We start from the raw sequence: 26,420 nt of genomic DNA on the forward strand, positions 1-26,420 counted from the left end.
CTATAGGACTCTCTAATCTTTAGGAGTGTGATACACAATCTTTAATATTTTTTTAAATCTATAATCAAAGTTCTTTCTAATCATGAAAAAATCAGGAATAATCTGAATGATCAATAATAAGGGACTGATTCAAGTATGGCGCATCTATATAATGGATACAGTAATTAAAACTGGTATTTTGGAATAATAATAACCACAAACATATACAAAGAACCTCCCAGATCACAGGCTCTGAGCTTAGTGCTTTACATGAACTGTCTTATCAAATCCTCACAAGAATCCCAAGGAGGTGGGTACTTTTAAAATTCCATCATATATATGAGGAAATAGAAGCTTAGAAAAGCTGTGTACATTGCTTGGTTTCATAAAATTATTAAGTGGGAATCAAACCCAGATCTATCTGGCTTATAGTTTGATATCTTAAATATTATTCTATCACCAAAAAATTAGTTCAGGACATGGAAAAAAATACTGAGGTGAAAAAATGCAAGTCATGAAACATGTTCCATTTGCAATTTTTTGGAAGTTTTATTGAGATATAATTCATGCTACCTTAAAATTCACACTTATAAAGTGATTTTCTGTACAAAAAAATACCTAGTTTTTATTATCTGTACCCAGAGTTGTGTGATTGTGGAACACTTTCATCACCCATGCCCTTTAGCCGCCCCTTCCTCCTGCCTGACATCCCCAATCTACTTTCTGTCTATGGATTTGTCTATTATGGACATTTTAAGTAAGTGGGATCAGATAATATGTGGTCTTTTGTAACTGGCTTTTTTCACTTATATGTTTTCAAAGATCCATGTTGTACTATGTATCCATACTTCAGTCCTTTTGTTGCTTAATATTCCACTTTGTGGATATACTCCACTTAGTTTACCTATTCATTGGCTGACAGACATTTCATTCACTTTTGGCCTATTAGGAATAATGCTGCTATGAACATTTGTATACTTGTTGTTTTGTAGACGTATGTTTCCATTTCTGTTGAGTACACAGCTAGTAGTAGACTGGCTGGGTCACATGGTAATCCCATGTTTAACATTTTAAGAAACTGCCAGACTGTTTTCCAAAGTGGCTGCACCATTTTATATTCCCACCAGCAATGTGTGAAGGTTCTACTTCCTCCATATCCTTACTAACACTTGTTACTGTCTCTTTTTTATTTTAGCTATCCTTGTTGGTATGAAAAATATCTCACTGTGGTTCTGTTGGGCTTTTAAATATATACCTGAATATGTGCACAGAAAAAAGTTTTGAAGGGTAGTTGGGGTAGACTGTCTCTATACCCATGAGAATGGAAACTCCAGAGGGTAGAGATATTGATTTGTTTTATTCACTAAGGTATGTAGGCACTAAGTGCCTACAATAATGGCTGGCACACCATATTCCCTCAATATTAGCTGGATGCTTACATGTATTTTCTGATTTGTTCATAATAAAACTGCCTTTGAAAATTTTTCAAGTTCTTTTCAAATTTAAAAATTCATAAAAGTAAAAATAGTCCATCTTGACTAGCTACTCAAAGAATAATATTTTGAAATGAGGAAATACTCTGGGTATTATGTAGTAAAAAGCAGACGTGAGACTCAACTTCCTGAGGTCTTCTGTCAAATCTTCAGATAGTTAAACTATCTGCACGTATAAGAAATGTTAATGACAGATCTTTTTCCAGTGGGAATGTAGAATTAGTGCAGGGCCCTTAGAGTATGTTTTGTACTTCTGAGCTCCAAGTTCTCTCTTTTGTGTTTCAAATTCAGCTGCCAAACAGGATTGATCAGTTTGGCCTTTCAGCTCTATTTGCAGAAAGGAAGATGCCACTTTCAAAATGTCTGACAAAAATACATTTATGAAGCTTATTTTTTAAACAAAATTGTTTGAATCACATTTATTTACTTATTTATTTGTCTATTTCAAGTCTCACTTCACATGTACTGCATACCATTCTTCAAACCCAGCCAGCTGGAAGAGCATGGGAAGGCTAGTAAGTGAAAACAGGAAGGCAGTTTGCTCAGCAGGGAGAGGCCAGACATTCATTACCTGTTTTACTTGCAGCCCATGACTCCAGATCCTTTCCAGGAGGTCACAAAGGCTGGCAATTAAGGTGTTCTCCTCCACCCCTGTGATGTTCACCTCCCCATGTCCTAATTCCACAGCTTCTCGGCCCATCTTCTCCACAAGCATCCTCTTGGTCTATAAGGAATCAGTCAGTAGAATTAGATAACCACAGTGAACAAGATCACATGCAACTGAAGAGGGTGTGGCCATTTGCACAGCATATCTGCTGGGCTGGGAGGGACAAAATGAGAAATACACAGAGACACAGGATGTATTTATTTATTCTCTACCACATATGTCTAAGGTTATAGTGGGAGTGTTTTAAAAGTTCAGTTAATAAGATAAGAATAAAGCAATCACTATATGACTCTGAGCAAGTGATTTCATTAACTGTTCTCAATTTTTTCATATATGATATGAAAAGAGTTGAATAAAATCTTTTGGTCATGCTCACTTCTGACATTCTCTGATTCTCACTGTTTGACTCTGACCTTATTAAACAAACCTTCAAGCATTTAATCCTAGAAATATATCTGAAGTCTCTGTCAAGGGTATGAAAAATTGAGGAGAAATAATCTATTTTTAGGTAAAAATTTTCAAATGCTTGCTATAAAAACAAAACAAAAACAAAAAAACCACACTGTATAATGATAATCACAGCTTTTATTATTATGTGTCAGGTGCTATATTAAGCATTGCACTATCTCATTTAAGGCTCCTACTAACTCTTTAAGTATTATTATTATTCCTAACTTATTGGTAAGGAAATTCAGGTCAGAGAACTTAAGTAACTTGCCAAAATCACACAGCAAAGAAATTTCAGATCTGCCCTTTGAACTTAAACCTGCTTGAATATTGAACCCAAGTTCTTAAGTAAAATTTAATCATGTTATAAATTCATGACATATCCAAATCTTAAAGAGCAGGGAAAACAATCACCCCTAATCCTACCTTTCAGAAACAAAACTCTTTAACACTTCAGCATATTTCTTTTCAGTGTAACTATTTTTAATGTTTTTATTGTTAAATATATCTCATACATTCACGTATGTATGTATATATGCATGTGTATATGTGTATAACCATCGTTAAGAAATAAATCAGTCCATCTATACCTTTGAAGCAACCCTTGTGCCCTCTTCAATGATCTTTCCACTCTCAAAATGATCACTATCCTTACACAATAAAACCAATGAAAAGCAAGGAAATTATTATCACCTATAAATTTGCATTCTTAAGCAATGAAGTTTAGTTTTGCCTGTATGTTTTCTTTTGTGATATGCTTTTACACTCAACTTTGTAAAATTCATCCACATTGATGGGTATAGTGTTGTCCATTTCCATCCCTGTATAGCATTTCATTGTATGAATATATTACAATTTATTTATTAATTCTCCTTCTGATTAGAATGTGGGTTGTTGCCAGTTTGGGGCTATTACAAAAAATGCTGCTGTAAACTTCCTGTACCTATCTCCTGGGTCTTGCTACAAAGATTTTTCTAGGGAATATACCTAGGAGAAGAATAGTAGATAATGCTATGCTGTTTTCGAAAGTGGTTACACCAATTTACACTTCCAACAATATGAAACCTCCTGTTGCTCCACATGCTAGTCAACACTTGGTGGTACCGGACTGATTATACTGTACTTCTCTGATTCTAAGATGTCACATTTTTCCACATACTAACATCTCTGAAATTGGGATGTATTTCACAATCATTGCTGACCAGGCAGTGGACATAATGAAGTTATCATTGCTTAGACATGCATCTCAAAACTTGAGAATGGAAGTCAGTAGCCTGAAAACAAATCTCAGAGACAACAGAGAAGCCTTCTATCAAGAAAGGCATTATCACCAATATTCTTGATGGCAGGAAAGACAAAACTGTGTGCAAAGTCATGGATATCAGTAACTCAGAGTGAACTGACAGAAGCTTTTTTGTTTTAAACACCTGAATTCAAAATATCAGTACTGATACATCAAAAAACTTGTAGCAGTAGTAATTTCTTCTGTAAGAGAAAGTATACTTGACTTCATCTTATGAATAACACCACTTACAAACTGAAAATGCAGTAAATATTTTTCCATTGACAAATAAACAGGATACAGTAGAAACTAAGTTAGTTGAATTGCCCTGGAAAGTATGGTATACTGACTTGATTGAAAGACCGTATCTTTAGTACAAAAGAAATTACATTCATAACTAAAACATTAAAAAATTAAGAATGGCTGTCTTTTGATACAGCAATCCTATTTCTGAGTATATATCCAAAGAACTGAAATCACAATCTCAAAGAGATATCTGCACCCCACATTCACTGCAGCATTATTCACAATAGTCAAGATATGGAAACAACCCAAGTATCCATCAACAGATGAATGGATAAACAAATGTGGTTTATACATACAATGGAATAGTATTCAGCCTTAAAATAAAAAAGGAGGAAATCCTGCCATTAGCAGCAACACTAATGAATGTGGAGGATATTACGTTAAGTGAAATGACAGTCACAGAAGGACAAATACTACATGATGATACAGTTAGATGAGGTATCTAAAATAGTTAAATTCACAGAAGCAGAGCAAAGAATGGTGGCTGCCAGGGGGCTGGGGGAGGGGGAGATGGGGAATTGTTGGTCAGTAGGTATAAAGTTTCACTATGCACGATGAATAAGTTCTAGAGATCTGCTGTACAACATAGTACTTATAATTAATAATACAATATTGTACACTTTAAAATATTAGGAGAACAGATCTCATGGTAAGTATTCTTACCACAAAAACAAACAAAAATCACAAAAGAACACAAGGAAGTTTTTGGAAGTGACAGATTATGTTTAATAGCTTCACTGTGGTGAGAGTATCATGGGTGTATGCATATGTCCAAATTCATCAAGATGTACACATTAAGTGCATGCAGTTTTTTGTATATCAATTATATCTCAATGAAACTTAACAAAAAGTGTGTTTGTAGAATTAACAAAAACATCCCAACAAGCTTAAACTGAAAAATATACTTTGGCTTGGTACATAGTAGGCATTCAGTAAATTCTTGTTTCTAGACATATGAGATCACTGCTATCAAATTAGAGAGGCAAAAACATTTCCATGTGTGTAAGACTTATCTGTTGAAGGCAATTCAACTACAATGATTTCAAGTAAGTAATGCAAAATATCTAAAATTTAAAATGACACCTACATATAAAATTTATAACAAAGCGTGCTTGCTCTCAATTAATGGTATATTTTATTTAAAACAAATACACACCTAATTCCAAGTTAACAGGATCTTAAAATTAGTACCATCCTATTATATTAACAATATTTTTAAAATCAAGAAAGAATGGTCAGAACCAAGCCTTGGTCTTACCCTGGCCGCTAAGGAAAACAGCACACATACAGAGGCATCCACAGCTCACCTTGTTGCGGCATTCCTTCAGCAGGCCCTCCACAAACTTCCAGTTGGTCTGGGCAATCACTGACGGGGAGAGGTTGGACAGTTTGGGCTGGCGGATGGTGCTGCCCATATTCCTGGCTTCCTGGATGTATTTCTACATCAAACAGAAAAATAAAAAAACTATATCCGTGAACACAAACATGAGCGACCAGTACTGACAGGTCCCTGAAGAGGGCACTAACACCCTGCACTTTCTTACTGCTTCTTTCCTAGATTCAGTAAAGTTTGGGGGTAGAAAGTTTAAAATGTGAATCTTGCATCAAAGGGAAAAACTGAGATAAAATGATGAATTCTCTTTTCTCTGATGTAAAGCACTCCATGAGTAGTGTAATACTCTTCAATTTTAATGACATAAGAGGCAAAAAACACATGACTGCAATGTGCAAGCCCACCCAAATCTAGAGTACCCCTGAGAAAGTCATTTTCCCCACCAACCTAGGAGGAATTTAATTCCTCTGCTCTTACCAAAGACATCTATTCTTGTTATCATAAAGTATATGATAAATTAGGGCCTGAAAATAAAGGCAACACACTTAAAACAACTGCATTATCCGCTTTTTTACAATGTGCTGGTGATTCTCCATATGCTATTTGTTTTAACATTGAACCCTTATCAATGCAGCAAACTGCACATCAAATCCTCTCGGTATTTCAGGTTCACAGACAACATATTTACTCCAAAATTCCTCCTTCCCCCACATTTATTCCAGTAGTACAAGTCCGTCCATTCTATCTTCTGAACCCTCAACCTGCCCCTACTACCAACCTCCAATGTTGGGCTTCAATTACTGTCACTTGGACTACTGTATGCCTCCTAGCTTGCTAGCTCCGTCCAGTACCTTCTTCCTCCAAAATATTCTGCCACAGCTTCTACTATGTAACAACCACCAAGCTCCTTATCCTGCATATCCTCTAGCTGAAATGCTCTTTTGTCTCTAATAAACCTATCCACCAAAGCTTAGACAGATGCTACCTCCATCAGGCTTATTTGATGATCACTCCAGGTAGAACTGACCTCTGCTTTCTTTGATCAATGATCAAACACTGGCTTGCCTCTCATATGACTCTTCTACTAAAGTTATTTGTGCACCTGCCTCTACTCCCTTAATAAACTGGTATTGCATAAAGATAACACTACCTCCTGGTCATCTTTACATTTCAAAGTACTTACTGCAGTGACTCTGACCAAGAGAACATGCTCAATAAACAATGCTGAAAGAAATAATATGCAGGTGATATAGAAGACCCAGGGGAGACTTTTAAAATAACACCAGTGCCCAATATCCCTTACATAACCTTCATAAAAACTTTAAACACAACTGTACTCTATAAATAAGCAGTTAAAAATTCATAACCATTCCTTGCAATTTTAATCCATTCCTTTAAAAAATAGCAAAGGCAAAATATGTTCATTACCCCATTTACTAAGGGGCCAGAAACATGAAAACAATATGCTTCATGGCATTTTTATGTATGAAATGCAAATTGCAGGGTCTTTACTCAAAGAGAAGTTCCTGAAATAGGTTTCTGAGGAAAAAGCTCAATTTTCACAACTCCTCTGCAACTAAGTAAGGCAGGGTCTCCAACATGATGTTTACACCTAGAAACTTCACTGGGAACAAGTTATAGCAGAGCTGAGAAACCCCGCTTACAAGCAATAAAGACTCAAGCAGTCCATTCAAGTATCTGCTATCCCCAGTCACCTGATGTCAACATTCTTCTCCTATGTTCCTCTAAGGAAAAAAGAAGTCAAGGTTATCTGTCTTAAGTTAAGACACAGAAAAGTAGAGAAAAATTCATCCACTCCCCAGGTTCAGAGATTCACAGCATTAACCCAAGTTCAGTTTCTCTTCCAACTCTAAAATAATTAACTTTTTTACTTCCACAACACACACAAAAAAAAGCCCCACAAATTTAAAAGAATTTCTCCCAAGTTTCAGACTCCTATCTTCTGAGGTCCTGTTACACTCTCCAGGAAATGACTGCCATGCATGAGTGGGTACTAAAAAAACAGTGAAAGGCTCTCTTCTCCCTTGTCTACAGCACCCTCTCCCACCTCCCCACATGGCTCTTTCTCTCTTTAGTATTTCCTCCCACATCTCTCCTCTGTCTTACCGTGGCCTTTTCTATCTCCTGTGTGTGTATTTCTAGGCCTCTTTTTCTGAACCTTGGTCTCTTCCTAAATTTTATGGCATGCTCTCTTCATATGCCTCTGTTGTAACCATGTCTTTGTACAGTTTTTGTGTCTTTTGCTCTGTTTTAGCTTTTTTCTGTCTTTACCTCCTTCTGGGTATTTCTTATTCTTTATTTTTCCTTCAGTGTGTGAATCTGCTTTTTCCTCTTTCTTCTCTTGTTTCTCTCATCTCTTCAGGACATCATTCCTGAGTGGGGCTGCAAATAAGGCCAGGCTCAAGGAAAGAACTTACACGCTGAGTGCTAACTGCCACTTGCAAAACATTGCACAGCCTGGATTTGTCATAACCTAGGCCCAGCACCAAGTACCAGGAACTAATCCATTACTGACACCTCTTTAGCAGGATAAATAATTGGTGGGACATTTGAATCAGATCAGAGGCCAAGGAAATGGGAAAGAGGAGAGTGTAGCATAAGGATATTCCCTATCTTTGTTAAGGTGTCTTACCTCTCTCTGATCATTGTCTAAACGCAGATGTTCTGTGTGCTGCTTCTGCCTATCTTTCCGTCTCCACTGGGCTGGGGCATTCCTTTTCGTCCACCTGACAATATCAAAGCAGGCAATTAAGAACATCCCACTAAGAAAGTAAGGTCAACTGACAGGAGAGCAACTAAACATCTAGGGACCACTTCTGGGCATGGGAAACCACCAAGAAGTCATCAGGGATAGCTCAGAAACCTTGAAGAAGAATAATTTAAAGATCAGTGACTGGGAAGAAAACAGGTAACTCCCAGGGAACAGAGTCATCTCTCTTGAAACATCTATAAGAACTTCACATGCAGATCCAAGCTATACTCATTCAGCAATGTCTGGACTTTAATATATTCATCTCCAAAAGTAGAACAATATATTACATTTAATACATTCATCTCCTAAAGAAGAAGAATCATACTAAGGTATCTATTTTTAGTTCAGGCTCCAATTACTTCAACCATCACTTACTGAAGACAAAATGTTAGCTAGGTGTTGTATGAGATTTAGTCTTGAGATGACGTCAACCATCTGGAGTCTGGCTTTCTACAAGCCTTGGGCATGTGGAGCTACTCCAGTTTATATAGTGGAGACAAGACCTGATGATACTTTGTTTTCTTATTAAAAAAAGTGAACATGGATAGTCTGCATCTTCTCCATATTTGCTTTACAAAATTTAGGGGTCTTCTACCATTTCAGACCCTGATATTGGGATGACTCTCACCACTATATAGGGTACTGGATTTAGGGAATCCCTAGGATTGACTCACTTGTTGCTGGCTGGCCCAGTGGAAAGCACATCAGACTGTAACTTAGGGAAGAAGCCTGGCTCATACTTCCCTTGTCCAATTTTCATGTCAAGTAAATGAGGGTGAACTGCAGTATGGTCAATTTTTGCCAGACGTAGCTCAATTGCTTTCTCTGGATGAGAACAAACAAAAAAAGCCAAACATTTAAAAAATAGACCATATTGAAAGCCATACAATAAGTCTCAAAAAATAGGTAGAATCACACCAAGTATATTCTCTAACCACAATAACAAAATCTTAAAACTAAATAATACTTGTAAATAACCATGGGTCAAAGAAGAATTAAAAGGGAAATAAAGCATTTTGAACTGAATAAAAATGTAAGCACAAAATATCAAACAATTCTAATACAATACAATTATCTTTGTAGAAAATCTAAAAGGACACACAAAAGTTACTAGAAGTAAATTTAGTATGGTTGAAGGACACAGATCAATATACAAAACCCTACTTTATTTCTATATACCAGCCAATCAGAAATTAAAATTTTTAAATACAATTTTTAGTAACACCCAAAAATATGAAATAGTTTGGAGAAAACCTAGCAAAAGATATGAAAACTTATATACTAAAAGCTGTAACACTGCAGAGATAAATTAAAGAAGACCTAAATAAATGAACAGGTATGTCATATTCATGAATCAGAAGACTCAATTAGGTTAAGATGTCAAGTCTCCCTAAATGAGCTATAAATTCACGGCAATACCAATCAAAATCTCAGAAAGTTATTTGTGGAAAATAGTAAGTTAATTCTAAATATATATGAAATACAAAGGACCTAGAATAGCCAAAACAAGTTTGAAAAGGTATAAAATTGAAGGGCTAACCTCACCTGACTTCAAGATTTCATATAAAGCTACAGTAATTAAGGCTGTGTAGTACTGGTATAAATTTAGACTAACAGATTAATGAAACAGAGACTCCAGATATATACTCATGTGTATATAGATCATTGAAATTTTGATAAAGGTTAAAAGGCAATTCACTGGAGGAAGGATAGTCTTTTCAACAGATGATGCTGGAACAACTAGATATCCATATGGGGAAAAAAATGAACCTGAACCCTTAGTTTACACTACCTACAAAAATTAACTTGGAATGTATCATAGACCCAAATATAAAGCCTAAAACTATAAAATTTCTAGAAGGAAATATAAAGGGAAAAAAATCTATGTGACTTTGGCTTGGCATCAATTTCTTAGATATAATACAAAAAAAATCCATTTTTTAAAAACTGATAAAACACACCTCATCAAAATTTAAAACTTTGTTCTTCAAATACACTGTTAAGAGAACAAAAAGACATTTGCAAATAATGTATCTGATGAAGAACTTATACCCAGAATACCTAAAGAACTTACAAAACTCTGTAATAAGAAAACAATCAACCCAATAAAAAATTGAAAAAAGATTTAAACAGGCATTTCACCAGAGAAGATGAATGGATAATAAATAAGCAAATGAAAAAACACTGAAGAACAGTTTGGCTTAAAGATGGTGGCATGAGAAGTGATACAGAAAAGTCCACCCAAAACCACATAAAATATGAAAAAACAGCAAATACAAAGAACCCTGAAATAGCGACCGGATAGAAGACTGCGATGGACTGCCTACATCTGGGATAAACAGAAGACCTCACGGAAAAGGGTAAAGAAGCAAAGCCATGTACGACAGGACCCAAGCCCTTCCCGCATCCCAGCTCACCAGCAGGAGGAAGAGAAATGGAGCAGGGAGAGGGCAGAAGACTACGATGCTGAACACACAGACCTGGATATCTGCTCTGGGAGCACAAATCTATGTTACATGGTGCTCTGGATATTAGTGGGGTTGGAAAGCAAAGACAGGCAGAATACTCACAGGGACTGAGATTCCAGCCACTTATGGAGAACAGATACCCACAACTGATTGCTCCAGAACAAAAGAAAGGTGGGCACTTTGAAAGATTTCCCAATGGGGAGATAGCTGTCAAAGGGGCAAGGATTGTATAAAGCTTACTGCTTAGGAGAAAGGACAGGTAGAAAAAATCATCCCGACACACTCAGCCCAGCAGGTTTGGAACTCTCAGGAGCTTCAGACACTCCATGCCCCTGGCTGGTGACACATGCAGAGGCTCTCCACCACAATATGCAGTCTGCTGCTCCTTCCTCCGGAATGGCACCAGTTCCCAAACCTGCTGCCCCCACCACTGGGCCAGACCAGCCAGAGGGCAGCTCTGCCTGGGACAGCTACAGGGGTTTAAGGTACAGGCTTGTCCCTGTGCACTCGGTCCACTGACCCAGATAGTGGAGGCAGGAACCGCAGAAAGCAAGCAGAAAAGAGCTCTTTCCTCCTGACAGACACCAGCACTGCTCACCTACGACCCCTACCATCACTCCAGGTGCTGGGCAGCTCCAAAGCTTCTGGGCACTAGAGGGCACCACCTACACAAAGTTATTCTGTAGGAATCATACACTATGAAACAGCAAAAGAACCTGGTACAAACCAAAATCCCACAGACACCAGAAAGAGGGCTAAGTGAAACTGAAATCACCAATATTCCTGACAAATATTTCAAAATAAAAATCGTAAACATGGTCATGGAGCTACAGAAAAATATTTAATACCTCAGGGAGGAATTCAAGAAACAGACAGAAACTTTGAAAAATATAGTATCTAAAATGAAACATACAATGAGGGATTTAAAAGCAGATAAGATGAGGTAAAGGAGACGGTACATGACACAGAAATTAGGGAACAACAATATAAAGAAGCAGAGGTACAGAGAGAAAAAAGGATCTCTAGGAGTGAAACAATATTAACAAAAATGTGTAACCAATCCAAATGGAACAATACTCACATACAAGTACCAAAAGAAGAACAGAAAAAGAGATAGAAACTGCTTTTAAGGAGGTAATTGCTGAAAAATTCCCAATCTGGGGAAGGAGATAGTCTTTCAGGCCATGGACGTACACAGATCTCCCAACACAAGAGACCCAAGGAAGATAACACCAAGACATATAATAATTAGAAGGGCAAAGATCAAAGATAAGAACAGACTATTAAAAGCAGCCAGAGAGAAAAAAGATCACATACCAAGGAAAACCCATTAGGCTATCATTAGACTTCTCAGCAGAAACCTTACAAGCCAGAAGGGAGTGGCATGATATAGTTAATGCAGTGAATCAGAAGAGCCTTGAACCAAGAATACTCTACCCAGTAAGATTATTATATAATTTGAAGCAAGGATTAAACAATTTCCAGATAAGAAAAAGTTGAGGGAAATTACCTCCCACAAACCATCCCTACAGTGTATTTTGGAGGGACTGCTATAGATGGAAGTGCTCCTACTAGAAAACTGTCACCAAAGAAAATAAAATCACAGTAAAGGATTCAGACAAATTAATTACTAAGCAAATGCAAAATTAAATCAACTACCCACAAAGTCAGTCAAAGGATACACAAAGAGTACAGAATATGACACCTAATATATAAAGAGTGGAGGAGGAAGAAAAAAATGGGAGAAAAACAAAAAGGAACCTTTATATTATGTTTGAAGTAGTGTACTAAATGAGTTAAGTTAGCCTGTTAGACAGTAAAGAAGCTGCCCTTGATTCTTTGATAACCATGAGTCTAAAGCATGCAATGACAATAACTACATATTAATATCAATGACCTATTGATGATCACCCTAAATGTAAATGTACTGAATGCACCAATCAAAAGACATGGAGTCACTGAATGGATAAAAAAGCAAAACCCATGTATATGCTGCCTACAAGAAACTCATTTTAAACCCAAAGACATACAAGGACTAAAAGTGAAGGGACAGAAAAAGATACTTCATGTAACTAACAGGGAGAAAAAAGCAGGAGTTGCAGTACTTGTATCAGACAAAATAGACTTCAAAACAAAGAAAGTAACAAGAGACAAAGAAGGACGTTACATAATGATAAAGGAGTCAGTCCAACAAGAGTATATTACCATTATAAATATCTATGCACCCAACATAGGAGCACCTACATATGTGAAACAAATACTAACAGAATTAAAGGGGGAAACAGAATGCAATGCATTCATTTTAGGAGACTTCCAACACACCACTCACTCCAAAGTACAGACCAACCACATAGAAAATAAGTAAGCAGACAGAGGCACTGAACAACACATTAAAACAGAAGGACCTAACAGACATCTAGAGAACACCCCACCCAAAAGCAGCAGGATACACATTATTCTCAAGTACACAAGGAATATTTTCAAGAATATATCATAATAGGCCATGAAAAGAGCCTCAGTAAATTCAGAAGGATTGAAATTGTACCAATCAGCTTCTCAGAACACAAAAACTAAAAATTAAAACTAGAAATAAGTTATGCAAAGAAAACAAAAAAGCTCAAAAACACATGGAGGCTTAACAACATGGCCCTAAATAATCAATGGATCAATGACCAAATGAAAACAGAGATCAAGCAACATATGGAGACAAATGAAAACAATAACTCAACACTGCAAAATCTGTGGGACACAGTGAAGGCTGTGCTAAGAGGGAAGTACACTGCAATACAGGCTTACCTCAGGAAAGAAGAACAATCCCAAATGAACAGCCTAAACTCACAATTAATGAAACTAGAAAAAGAAGAACAAATGAGATCCAAAGTCAGTAGAAGGAGAGACATAATAAAGATTAGAGCAAAAATAAATAAAATTGAGAAGAATAAAACAATAGAAAGAATTAATGAAAGCAGGAGCTGGTTCTTCAAGAAAATAAACAAAATAGATAAATCCCTAGCCAGATTTATCAAGAAAAAGAGTCTACGTACATAAAAGAATCAGAAATGGGAAAGAAAAAATCACTACAGAAAGCACAGAATACTATGAAAAATTATATGCTAAAAAACTGGATAACCTGGAAGAAATGAACAACTTTCTAGAAAAATATAGCCTTCCAAGGCTAACCCAGGAAGAAACAGAAAATCTGAACAGACCAATTACCAGCAAATAAATTGAATAAGTAATTTAAAAAACTACCTAAGACCAAAACTCCTGGACCAGATGGCTTCAACACTGAATTTTATCAAACATTTAGTGAAGACCTAATACCCATCCTCCTTAAAGTTTTCCAAAAAGTAGAAGAAGAGGGAATATTTCCAAACTCATTCTATGAGGCCAGCATCACTCTAATACCAAAACCAGGCAAAGACACCACAACAAAAGAAAATAACAGACTAATATTCCTGATGAACACAGATGCAAAAATACTCAACAAAATATTAGCAAACTGAATTCAAAATACATCAAAAAGACCATAAAATTCTTGGAAGAAAACACAGGCAAAAATCTCTTCAATATAAACATGAGCAACTTTTTCCTGAATGCATCTACTCAAGCAAGGGAAACAAAATAAAAAATGAACAAATGGGACTACATCATGCTAAAAAGCTTCTGTACAGTTAAGGACACAATCAGCAGAACAAAAAGGCAGCCTACAGTATGGCAGAATATATTTGTAAATGACATATATGACAAGGGTTAACATCCAAAATAGATAAAGAACTCATACACCTCAACACCCAAAAAGCAAATAACCCTATTAAAAAATGGGTGGGGGATATGAACAGACATTTCTCCTAAGAAGAAATTCAGATGGCCAACAGCACATGAAAAGATGCTCCACATCACTAATTTTCAGGGAAATGCAAATTAAAACCACAATGAGAAATCACTTCACACCAGTTAGGATGGCCAACATAGAAAAGACTAGGAAGAACAAATGCTGGTGAGGATGCGGAGAAAGGGGAACCATCCTACACTGCTAGGGGAATGTAAACCAGTTTAACCATCATGGAAAGCAATATGGAGGTTCCTCAAAAAACTAAACATAGAAATACCATTTGACCCGGAAACTCCACTCCGAGGAATTTACCCAAAGAAACCAACTTCGCAGATTCAAAAAGACATATGGACCCCTGTGTTTACTGTAGCACTACTTACAATAGCCAAGATATGGAAGCAACCTAAGTGTCCATCAGTAGATGAATGGATAAATAAGAGGTGGTACATATACACAATGGAATACTATTCAGCCATAAGAAAGAAAAAAATCCTACCACTTGCAACAACATGGATGGAGCTACAGTGTATTATGCTCAGTGAAATAAATCAGGCAGAGAAAGACAAATACCAAATTATTTCCCTCATTTGTAGAGTATAACAATGAAGCAAAACTGAAGGAACAAAATAGCAGACTCACAGACTCTGAGAAGGGACTAGTGGTTACCAAAGGGGAGGGGTGGTGGAGGGTGGGTGGGGAAGGAGGGAGAAGGGGATTGTGGGGTATCATGATTGGTGCACATGGTGTGTGTGGTAAGACAGTGTAGCTCAGAGAAGACAAATAGGGACTCTGCAGCATCTTCCCACAGTGACGGACAGTGACTGCAATGGAGTGTTGGGGGTACTTGATAGTAAGGGTGAATAAAATAACCACATTGTTTCTCTTGTGAAACTTTCATAAGAGTGTATACAATGATACCTTAATAAAAAAATACATTAAAAAAACCATCCATCATGATTTGGTAGGATTTATTCCAGGGATGCAAGGATGGTGCAATATTAAAAAATTCATCAACATCATATACCACATCAAGAGAAAGGACAAAAATCACATGATCATCTCCATAGATGCTGAAAAAGCGTCTGACAAAATTCAACATCCATTCATGACAGAATGGATATCTAAGGAAGTACCTCAAAATAATAAAGGTCATATATGACAAACCTACAGCCTACATCATACTTAACAGCAAAAAGCTAAAAGCTTTTCCTTTAAGATTGGGAACAAGACAAGGATGTCCACTCTCCCCACTTCTATTCAACATAGTACTGGGGGTCCTAGCCACGGCAATCAGACAACACAAAGAAATAAAAGGAATCCAGATTGGTAGGGAAGAAGTTAAACTGCCACTGTTTGCAGATGACATGACATTGTACATAAAAAACTCTAAAGAATCCACTCCAAAACTACTAGATCTAATATCTGAATTCAGCAAAGTTACAGGACACAATATTAATACACAGAAATCTGTTGCATTCCTATACACTAATGATGAACTAGTAGAAAGAGAAATCAGGAAAACAATTCCATTCACAATTGCATCACAAATAATAAAATACCTAGGAATAAACCGAACCAAGGAAGTGAAAGACCTATAACCTGAAAACTATAAGACACTCATGAGAGAAATTAAAGAAGATACCAATAAATGGAAATACAATCTATGCTCATACATAAGGAGAATTAATATTGTCAAAATGGCCATTCTGCCTAACTACAGGTTCAGTTTAACCACTATCAAAATACCAATAGCATTCTTCAACAAATTAGAGCAAATAGTTCTAAAATTCATATGGAACCACAAAAGACCTCGAATAGCTAAAGCAATCCTGAGAAGGAAGAATAAAGCTGGGAGGATTACACTCCCTGACTTCAAACTCTATTACAAAGCCACAGTAATTAAGACAATTTGGTACTGGCACAACAACAGACTTATAATTAATGAAACAGACTAGCGAGGCCAGATATAAACCCAAGCATATATGGTCAATTAATATACAATAAAGGAGCCATGGACATCCAGTGGGGAAATGACAGCCTCTTCAACAACTGGTGTTGGCAAAACTGGACAGCTACATGCAAGAATATGAAACTGGATTATTGTTTAACCCCATACACAAAAGTAAACTCAAAATGGATCAAAGACCTGAATGTAAGTCATGAAACTCTTAGAAGAAAACATAGGTAAAAATCTGTTGAATATAAATATGAGCAACTTTTTTATTACACATCTCCTTGGGCTAGGGAAACAAAAGCAAAAATGTACAAATGGGACTACATCAAACTAAAACACTTCTGTACAGCAAAGGACACCAACAGTAGAACAAAAATGCATCCTACAGTATGGGAGAACATATTTGTAAATGACATATATGACAAGGGGTTAACATCCAAAATAGATAAAGAACTCATATGCCTCTATACCCAAAAAGTAAACAATCCAATTAAAAAATGGGCAGAGGATATGAACAGACACTTCCCCAAAGAAGAAATTCAGATGGTCAATAGGCACAGGAAAAGATGCTCTGCATCACTAATTTTCAGGGAAATGCAAATTAAAACCACAATGAGAGATCACCTCACACTAGTTAGGATGGCCAACATCCAAAAGACAAGCAACAACAAATGCTGGCAAGGATGTGGAGAAAGGGGAACCCCCCTACATTGCTGGGGGAATGTAAATTAGTTCAACCATTGTAGAAAGCAATATGGAGGATCCTCACAAAACTAAAAACAGAAATACCATTTGACCCAAGAACTCCATTCCTAGGAATTTACCCAAAGAAAACAAAATCCAGATTCAAAAAGATATATGCACCCCTATGTTTATCACAGCACTATTTACAATAGCCAAGAAATGGAAGCAACCTAAGTGTCCATCAGTAGATGAATGGATAAAGAAAAGGTGGTACATATACACCATGGACTATTATTCAGCCATAAGAAGAAAATGAATCCTACCATTTACAACAACATGGATGGAGCTGGATGGTATTATGCTCAGTGAAATAAGCCAAGTGGAGAAAGGCAAGTACTAAATGACTTCACTCATTTTTGGAGTATAAGAACAAAGCAAAAACTGAAGGAACAAAATAGCAGCAGACTCACAGACTCTGAGGAGGGAATAGGGGTTACCAATGTGGAGGAGTTGGGAAGGGCAGGTGGGAAGGGAGGGAGAAGGCGATTGAGAGGCATTATGATTGGCACACATCATGTGGGGGTGGTCAAAGGGAAGATAGGGTAAAACAGAGAAGACAAGTAGTAATTGTGTGGCATATTGCTATGCTGATGGACAGTGACTGCAGTGGGGTGTGGGGGGGGACTCGATAATATGGGTGAATGCAGTGACCACAATGTTGTTTATATGAAATCTTCATAAGATTGTGTATCAGTGACACCTTAATAAGAAAAAAGAAAAATCACTGAACATCATTAGTCATCAGAAACACACAAATCAAAGCTATAATGAGATACTACTATAAACCTATTATTAGAATGGCTAAAATTGAAGACTGACCATACTAACTGTTGGCAACAATGTGGAAGAACCATAACTCTCATATACTACTAGTGACAATGTAAAATGTATAATCACTAAGAAAGACAATGCAGAAGTTTCTTTAAAGAGTCAGCATATAAAAATTATGTTATCTAGTCATTCCATTCCTAGATATTTATCTAAGGGACAAGAAAACTTATCCAAGGGGAGGGAACAGGATGGAGGTATTACAAAAGGACACAAGAAAACTTTTGAGGGTGATGGGTATATTTGCTAGCTCTTGATTTAAGTGTATACATATACCAAAACTTTAAATATGTGCAGGTTATTGCACATCAATTATACTTCAAAAATTAAGAACAAAAAAAAGCTGGTAACTCTCCTGGTATTTTCTAGAATCATGTAAAAATATCTCAACTTTGGGCCTTGCTGTTATCTAGGTCAAGTAACTTTCTCTCTTAGGGCCTCCTTCACTTCCTCTTACTCATAACTCTCATTTAACAGAACTTATTCAGTGTCTAAAATGTGCCAGACACTATTCTAGGCCCTGCAGTTATAGTGGTGAGTCAAAGATCTTCATTTATAAAAGTAGTGCTTGAAGAGAACTGATTACCCATCAAGATCTGTTTTAAATGTAACACTTTAAAGGATCTCCAAAAAGATCTCTTCTGTTACACTTTCCAATCAGACTCAAAAAGCTGTGGTATCTGTGGGAAAGGTAATATGGCTGAATCCCACCAGGCTAGGGATCTAAGACCAGTGGCAAGAACCCTGCACTAGCATATATAGAATGCATCTCTCTGGGTCATACCTAAGGGATATATAAATGGCAAAGATATTCCCATTACTCCTGGTATTAGACCGCAGAGTTGCCTAAAGGATCTCTGTGACATCCATTTTTCTGAAATGAGCCAACAAATGAGGGTTAGTTAACCCTGTTCCATATCTCAAACCCTGCATTCAAATAGGACCATGAGAACCATGTCCTGGCCACAAATGAGACCAGAGTAATTCAAAACAGTATGCTGAGGTGCTTGGTATTCAACAAATGGATTATAGATGGGCTCAGAATTGACTGCCTCAACCCCTGTGGCAGATGAACAAGGCTTCAGATCATTAGAGCCTCTCACTTTATCTCTAGCTAGAAGCAGGCTCCTCTCTTTATTCCATTGAGTCACATACAAATTCCATTTTCAATTTAGCACGACATGAAAAGATTGGGGAGTCCTGATTTAAACTGATGGCTTGGGAGATGTTACTAAGCCTACTGTTCTGTAAAAATCTCTATCAAGCTTCCCAGGACCACTGCTTAGGCAGGGTTCAATAATCTGGCACCTAAGGCTTTTCTGAAAGCAAGGATGACATGTTAAATAGTCACCTGCATGTGCAAACATGACCTCAGGTCTTAGCCAAACTGACTATCAATTTAATGAAGGCCTGGAGCAAGAGCTGAGAGGTAAAGAAAGAAGGCTAGGTCAATAAAGGTAAGATTTTGTCCAGACCATCACCCCTGTATCTTCAAAACCTAGAAAAATGTGTAGCATGTTCATTCAGTAAATATTTGTGAAAAGTTTACCATATGCTGTGCATATAGTAGGTATTTATAATATGTGGTACATGGACAAATAAAATATACAAAGAGGCTACAACAAGACTGCTAAACATCCCACAAAGAAGTAAACTATTTAATTTGCACCTCAAGCTGAGGCTCTATTCTAGCTAAGCTGATTTAGATGGGGCCTCTGTGAACAAAAAAGCCTTTTCAACCATATATGTAGCAAACTTCTAACATGCAGCAACAACTAGGCACAGTGCTAAAGGACTGGGGGTAAGAAAAAGGTTAAATACAGTCTCTGCCCTTAAATTCTTCCCTGATAATGATAGCTGAGAAGGAGAGAGATAATACAGGCAAGTCAAAATAAGGATCACAGGAGCACAGAGAAGGAATCCACTACCTCGGCCTACAGGCATCAGAGAAAGCCTCACAGAGGAGAAGATGTATTGGCTAACTTTTTGTGGCAAACACTGTTAACTGCTTACTTTCAACTGCTTCACCTCTTCTTTCTTGCTAACAGAACCCTTATATTTCTCAGGGTAAAAGTACACCCAGTTCAACACTCACTTTCACAGCCTCTCTTGCACTTAAGAATGGTTAAATAACATGGTTCTGGCCTATGAGACAATGGAAGTTGTTGGGAATTCCTGGGAAAGCCTTGCTTTCTGATACAAGAGAGAAAATACAGCTGGCATCAACCTTCCCCTTTTCTTGCCCTGAATGTGAACATAAAAGGCAACAAGCACAAATATAAATGTCCACATGCTAAGGAGAGCTCAGTAAAAAGGTAGAATCTTGGTCCTGAATACACTGTTTAGCAATTGAGAGGCCACCAGCAACCACCAATTCTGCATTTTGTGCTAATTTGGGAAAAACAACCCCTATCTCTCTAAACCTCTGCCAAATAGATTCTCTATTCCTTGCAGCAGGACCCATTCCTAACTGACATAGTGGTGAAGGATGAGAAGTTTGCCAGTTAAAAAAGATAGGGGACTGCGGGAGCCAAGATGGCGGCGTGAGTAGAGCAGTGGAAATCTCCTCCCAAAAACACATAGAGCTATGAAAATATAACAAAGAAAAATCTTCCTAAAATAGAGACCACAGGACACAGGACAACATCCAGACCACATCCACACCTGCAAGAACCCAGCGCCTTGTGAAGGGGGTAAGATACAAGCCCCAGCTCGGCGGGACCCGAGCGCCCCTCCCCCCGGCTCCCGGCGGGTGGAGAGAAACCGGAGCAGTTTTTTTTTTTGGCGAGCGCTTTTTGGAAGCCTTAGAGGGACGGGCCCCCGTTGCTGGGGAGGCAGGGTGGCGGGACCGGTGAGGAGGTGCCTGGGAACGGCGCCGGAGGACAAAGAATATCCCGCGTTTCTCCCTGCGAGACCTGGGGGCGGGTGCCTGAGACCGGTGCCTGAGGACGGAGGAGGTCGCGCGTTTTTCCCCTTTTTTTTTTTTTTTCTCTTTTTGGCAAGCGCTTTTTGGAAGCCTTGAAGGGACGGGGACCCCAGTGCTAGGGAGGCACGGTGGCGGGACTGGTGAGCGGGTGGCTGGGACCGGCGCCTGAGGACAAAGAATATCCCCCGTTTTTCCCTGCGGGACCGGTGGGCGGGTGCCTGAGACCGGCACTTGAGGACAGAGGAAATCGCGCGTTTTTCCCCTTTTTTTTTTTTCTCTTTTCTGCGAGTGCTTTTTGGAAGCCTAAAAGGGACAGGGACCCCGGAGCTAGGGAGGCAGGGCGGCGGGACTGGTGAGCGGGTGCCTGGGACCGGCACCTGAGGACAAAGAATATCCCGCATTTTTCCCTGTGGGACCGGTGGGTGGGTGCCTGAGACCAGCATCTGAGGACGGAAGAAATCGCGCGTTTTTCCCCTTTTTTTTTCTCTCTTTTTGCCAAGTGCTTTTTGGAAGCCTTGAAGGGACAGGGACCCCGGTGCTAGGGAGGCAGGGCGGCGGGACTGGTGAGCGGGTGCGTGGGACCAGTGCCTGAGGACCAAGAATATTGAGCGTTCCTTCCCTGCGGGACCGGTGGGTGGGTGCTTTTTGGAAGCCTTGAAAGGACAGGGACCCTGGTGCTAGGGAGACAGGGCAGCAGGACCAGTGCGCGGGTGCCTGGGACCGGCACCTGAGGAAAAAAAAAAAAAAATCGCGTGTTTTTTCTTTTTTTTTCCTTTCTGTTCCCTCTCTCATTGTTGCTGTTGTTGTTTTGGTTTGGAGAGTGCTTTTTGGAAATCTTAAAGGGGCAGGACAGGTCACTTAGACCAGAAGCAGGGAATCTGGGGATCTCTGGGCACTCTAACCCCCTGGGCAGCAGGGAGCACAGAGGCCCCTTACGGAGATAAATAGTCTCCTGGCTGCTCCCCCTCTAACGGGGCTCCACCATTTTGGAGGAACAGCCCCAGCCAGGCCAAGCCCACAGCAACAGTGGAGATAAACCCCAAAGCAACTGGGCAGGAAGCAGAAGCCCTGTCTGCGCACAGCTGCCCAGCACAAGCCACTAGAGGTCGCTATTCTCCCAGGAAAAGGCTACAAACCAACAAGAAGGGAAGCTCTTCCAGCGGTCACTTGTACCAGCTCTGCAGACTATCTCTATCACCATGAAAAGGCAAAACTACAGGCAGACAAAGATCACAGAGACAACACCTGAGAAGGAGACAGACCTAACTAGTCCTCCTGAAAAAGAATTCCAAATAAAAATCATGAACATGCTGACAGAGATGCAGAAAAAAATGCAAGAGCAATGGGATGAGATGCAGAGAAAAATGCAAGAGCAGTGGGATGAGATGCAGAGAAAAATGCAAGAGCAGTGGGATGAAGTCCGGAAGGAGATCACAGATGTCAGGAAAGAGATCACAGAAGTGAAACAATCCCTGGAAGGATTTATAAGCAGAATGGATAAGATGCAAGAGGCCATTGAAGGAATAGAAGCCAGAGAACAGGAACGTATAGAAGCTGACATAGAGAGAGATAAAAGGATCTCCAGGAATGAAACAACACTAAGAGAAATATGTGACCAATACAAAAGGAAAAACATTCGTATTATAGGGATACCAGAAGAGGAAGAAAGAGGAAAAGGGATAGAAAGTGTCTTTGAAGAAATAATTGCTGAAAACTTCCCCAAACTGGGGGAGGAAATAATCGAACAGACCATGGAATTATACAGAACCCCCAACAGAAAGGATCCAAGGAGGACAACACCAAGACACATAATAATTAAAATGGCAAGGATCAAGGACAAGGAAAGAGTTTTAAAGGCAGCTAGAGAGAAAAAGGTCACCTATAAAGGAAAACCAATCAGGCTAACATCAGACTTCTCAACAGAAACCCTACAGGCCAGAAGAGAATGGCATGATATACTTAATGCAATGAAACAGAAGGGCCTTGAACCAAGGATACTGTATCCAGCACGACTATCATTTAAATATGATGGTGGGATCAAACAATTCCCAGATAAGCAAAAGCTGAGGGAATTTGCTTCCCACAAACCACCTCTACAGGGCATCCTACAGGGACTGCTCTAGATGGGAGCACCCCTAAAAAGAGCACAGAACAAAACACACAACATATGAAGAAGGGAGGAGGAGGAATAAGAAGGGAGAGAAGAAAAGACTCTCCAGACAGTGTATATAACAGCTCAATAAGCGAGCTAAGTTAGGCAGTAAGATACTAAAGAAGCTAACCTTGAACCTTTGGTAACCACGAATCTAAAGCCTGCAATGGCAATAAGTACATATCTTTCAATAGTCACCCTAAATGTAAATGGACTTAATGCACCAATCAAAAGACATAGAGTAATAGAATGGATAAAAAAGCAAGACCCATCTATATGCTGCTTACAAGAAACTCACCTTAAACCCAAAGATAAGCATAGACTAAAAGTCAAGGGATGGAAAAACATATTTCAGGCAAACAACAGTGAGAAGAAAGCAGGGGTTGCAGTACTAATATCAGACAAAATAGACTTCAAAACAAAGAAAGTAACAAGAGATAAAGAAGGCCACTACATAATGATAAAGGGCTTAGTCCAACAAGAGGATATAACCATTCTAAATATATATGCACCCAATACAGGAGCACCAGCATATGTGAAGCAAATACTAACAGAACTAAAGAGGGAAATAGACTGCAATGCATTCATTGTAGGAGACTTCAACACACCACTCACCCCAAAGGATAGATCCACCGGGCAGAAAATAAGTAAAGACACACAGGCACTGAACAACACACTAGAACAGATGGACCTAATAGACATCTATAGAACTTTACATCCAAAAGCAACAGGATATACATTCTTCTCAAGTGCACATGGAACATTCTCCAGAATAGACCACATACTAGCTCACAAAAAGAGCCTCAGTAAACTCCACAATATTGAAATTCTACCAACCAATTTTTCAGACCACAAAGGTATGAAAGTAGAAATAAATTCTACAAAGAAAACAAAAAGGCTCACAAACACATGGAGGCTTAACAACATGCTACTAAATAATCAATGGATCAATGAACAAATCAAAATAGAGATCAAGGAATATATAGAAACAAATGACAACAACAACACTAAGCCCCAACTTCTGTGGGATGCAGCGAAAGCAGTCTTAAGAGGAAAGTATATAGCAATCCAGGCACACTTGAAGAAGGAAGAACAATCCCAAATGAATAGTCTAACATCACAATTATTAAAACTGGAAAAAGAAGAACAAATGAGGCCTAAAGTCAGCAGAAGGAGGGACATAATAAAGATCAGAGAAGAAATAAACAAAATTGAGAAGAATAAAACAATAGCAAAAATCAACGAAACCAAGAGCTGGTTCTTTGAGAAAATAAACAAAATAGATAAGCCTCTAGCCCAACTTATTAAGAGAAAAAGAGAGTCAACACAAATCAACATAATCAGAAATGAGAATGGAAAAATCACGACAGACTCCACAGAAATACAAAGAATTATTAAAGACTACTATGAAAACCTATATGCCAACAAGCTGGAAAACCTAGAAGAAATGGACAACTTCCTAGAAAAATACAACCTCCCAAGACTGACCAAGGAAGAAACACAAAAGTTAAACAAACCAATTACAAGCAAAGAAATTGAAACAGTAATCAAAAAACTACCCAAGAACAAAACCCCGGGGCCGGACGGATTTACCTCGGAATTTTATCAGACACACAGAGAAGACATAATACCCATTCTCCTTAAAGTGTTCCACAAAATAGAAGAAGAGGGAATACTCCCAAACTCATTCTATGAAGCCAACATCACCCTAATACCAAAACCAGGCAAAGACCCCACCAAAAAAGAAAATTACAGACCAATATCCCTGATGAACGTAGATGCAAAAATACTCAATAAAATATTAGCAAACAGAATTCAACAGTATATCAAAAGGATCATACACCATGACCAAGTGGGGTTCATCCCAGGGATGCAAGGATGGTACAACATTCGAAAATCCATCAACATCATCCACCACATCAACAAAAAGAAAGACAAAAACCACATGATCATCTCCATAGATGCTGAAAAAGCATTTGACAAAATTCAACATCCATTCATGATAAAAACTCTCAGCAAAATGGGAATAGAGGGCAAGTACCTCAACATAATAAAGGCCATATATGATAAACCCACAGCCAGCATTATACTGAACAGCGAGAAGCTGAAAGCATTTCCACTGAGATCGGGAACCAGACAGGGATGCCCACTCTCCCCACTGTTATTTAACATAGTACTGGAGGTCCTAGCCACGGCAATCAGACAAAACAAAGAAATACAAGGAATCCAGATTGGTAAAGAAGAAGTTAAACTGTCACTATTTGCAGATGATATGATACTGTACATAAAAAACCCTAAAGACTCCACTCCAAAACTACTAGAACTGATATCGGAATACAGCAAAGTTGCAGGATACAAAATCAACACACAGAAATCTGTAGCTTTCCTATACACTAGCAACGAATCAATAGAAAGAGAAATCAGGAAAACAACTCCATTCACCATTGCATCAAAAAGAATAAAATACCTAGGAATAAACCTAACCAAGGAAGTGAAAGACTTATACTCTGAAAACTACAAGTCACTCTTAAGAGAAATTAAAGGGGACACTAATAAATGGAAACTCATCCCATGCTCATGGCTAGGAAGAATTAATATCGTCAAAATGGCCATCCTGCCGAAAGCAATATACAAATTTGATGCAATCCCTCTCAAATTACCAGCAACATTCTTCAATGAATTGGAACAAATAATTCAAAAATTCATATGGAAACACCAAAGACCCCGAATAGCCAAAGCAATCCTGAAAAAGAAGAATAAAGTAGGGGGGATCTCACTCCCCAACTTCAAGCTCTACTACAAAGCCATAGTAATCAAGACAATTTGGTACTGGCACAAGAACAGAGCCACAGACCAGTGGAACAGATTAGAGACCCCAGAAATTAACCCAAACATATATGGTCAATTAATATTTGATAAAGGAGCCATGGACATACAATGGCAAAATGACAGTCTCTTCAACAGATGGTGCTGGCAAAACTGGACAGCTACATGTAGGAGAATCAAACTGGACCATTGTCTAACCCCATATACAAAGGTAAACTCAAAATGGATCAAAGACCTGAATGTAAGTCACGAAACCATTAAACTCTTGGAAAAAAACATAGGCAAAAACCTCTTAGACATAAACATGAGTGATCTCTTCTTGAACATATCTCCCCGGGCAAGGAAAACAACAGCAAAAATGAGCAAGTGGGACTACATTAAGCTGAAAAGCTTCTGTACAGCGAAAG

General features: G+C 38.4%; 1 protein-coding gene across 3 annotated transcripts in view; it reads right to left on the minus strand.

Moving 5' to 3' along the window:
- DENND5A (DENN domain containing 5A) overlaps positions 1-26,420 on the minus strand; it is a 103,883-nt gene that overhangs the window by 16,756 nt on the left and 60,707 nt on the right. For all 3 annotated transcript variants that reach the window (XM_073216165.1, XM_037026326.2, XM_037026327.2), the window contains 4 exons: positions 8,955-9,105; positions 8,161-8,254; positions 5,482-5,613; positions 2,044-2,196 (listed from right to left, as the gene is read on the minus strand). In XM_073216165.1, the coding sequence (XP_073072266.1) occupies positions 2,044-2,196; positions 5,482-5,613; positions 8,161-8,254; positions 8,955-9,105 (530 nt within the window). The remainder of the gene's footprint in view (positions 1-2,043; positions 2,197-5,481; positions 5,614-8,160; positions 8,255-8,954; positions 9,106-26,420) is intronic.

This window comes from Manis javanica, chromosome 11 (genome assembly GCF_040802235.1).
Source record: "Manis javanica isolate MJ-LG chromosome 11, MJ_LKY, whole genome shotgun sequence".
Classification (NCBI taxonomy): Eukaryota; Metazoa; Chordata; class Mammalia; order Pholidota; family Manidae; genus Manis; species Manis javanica.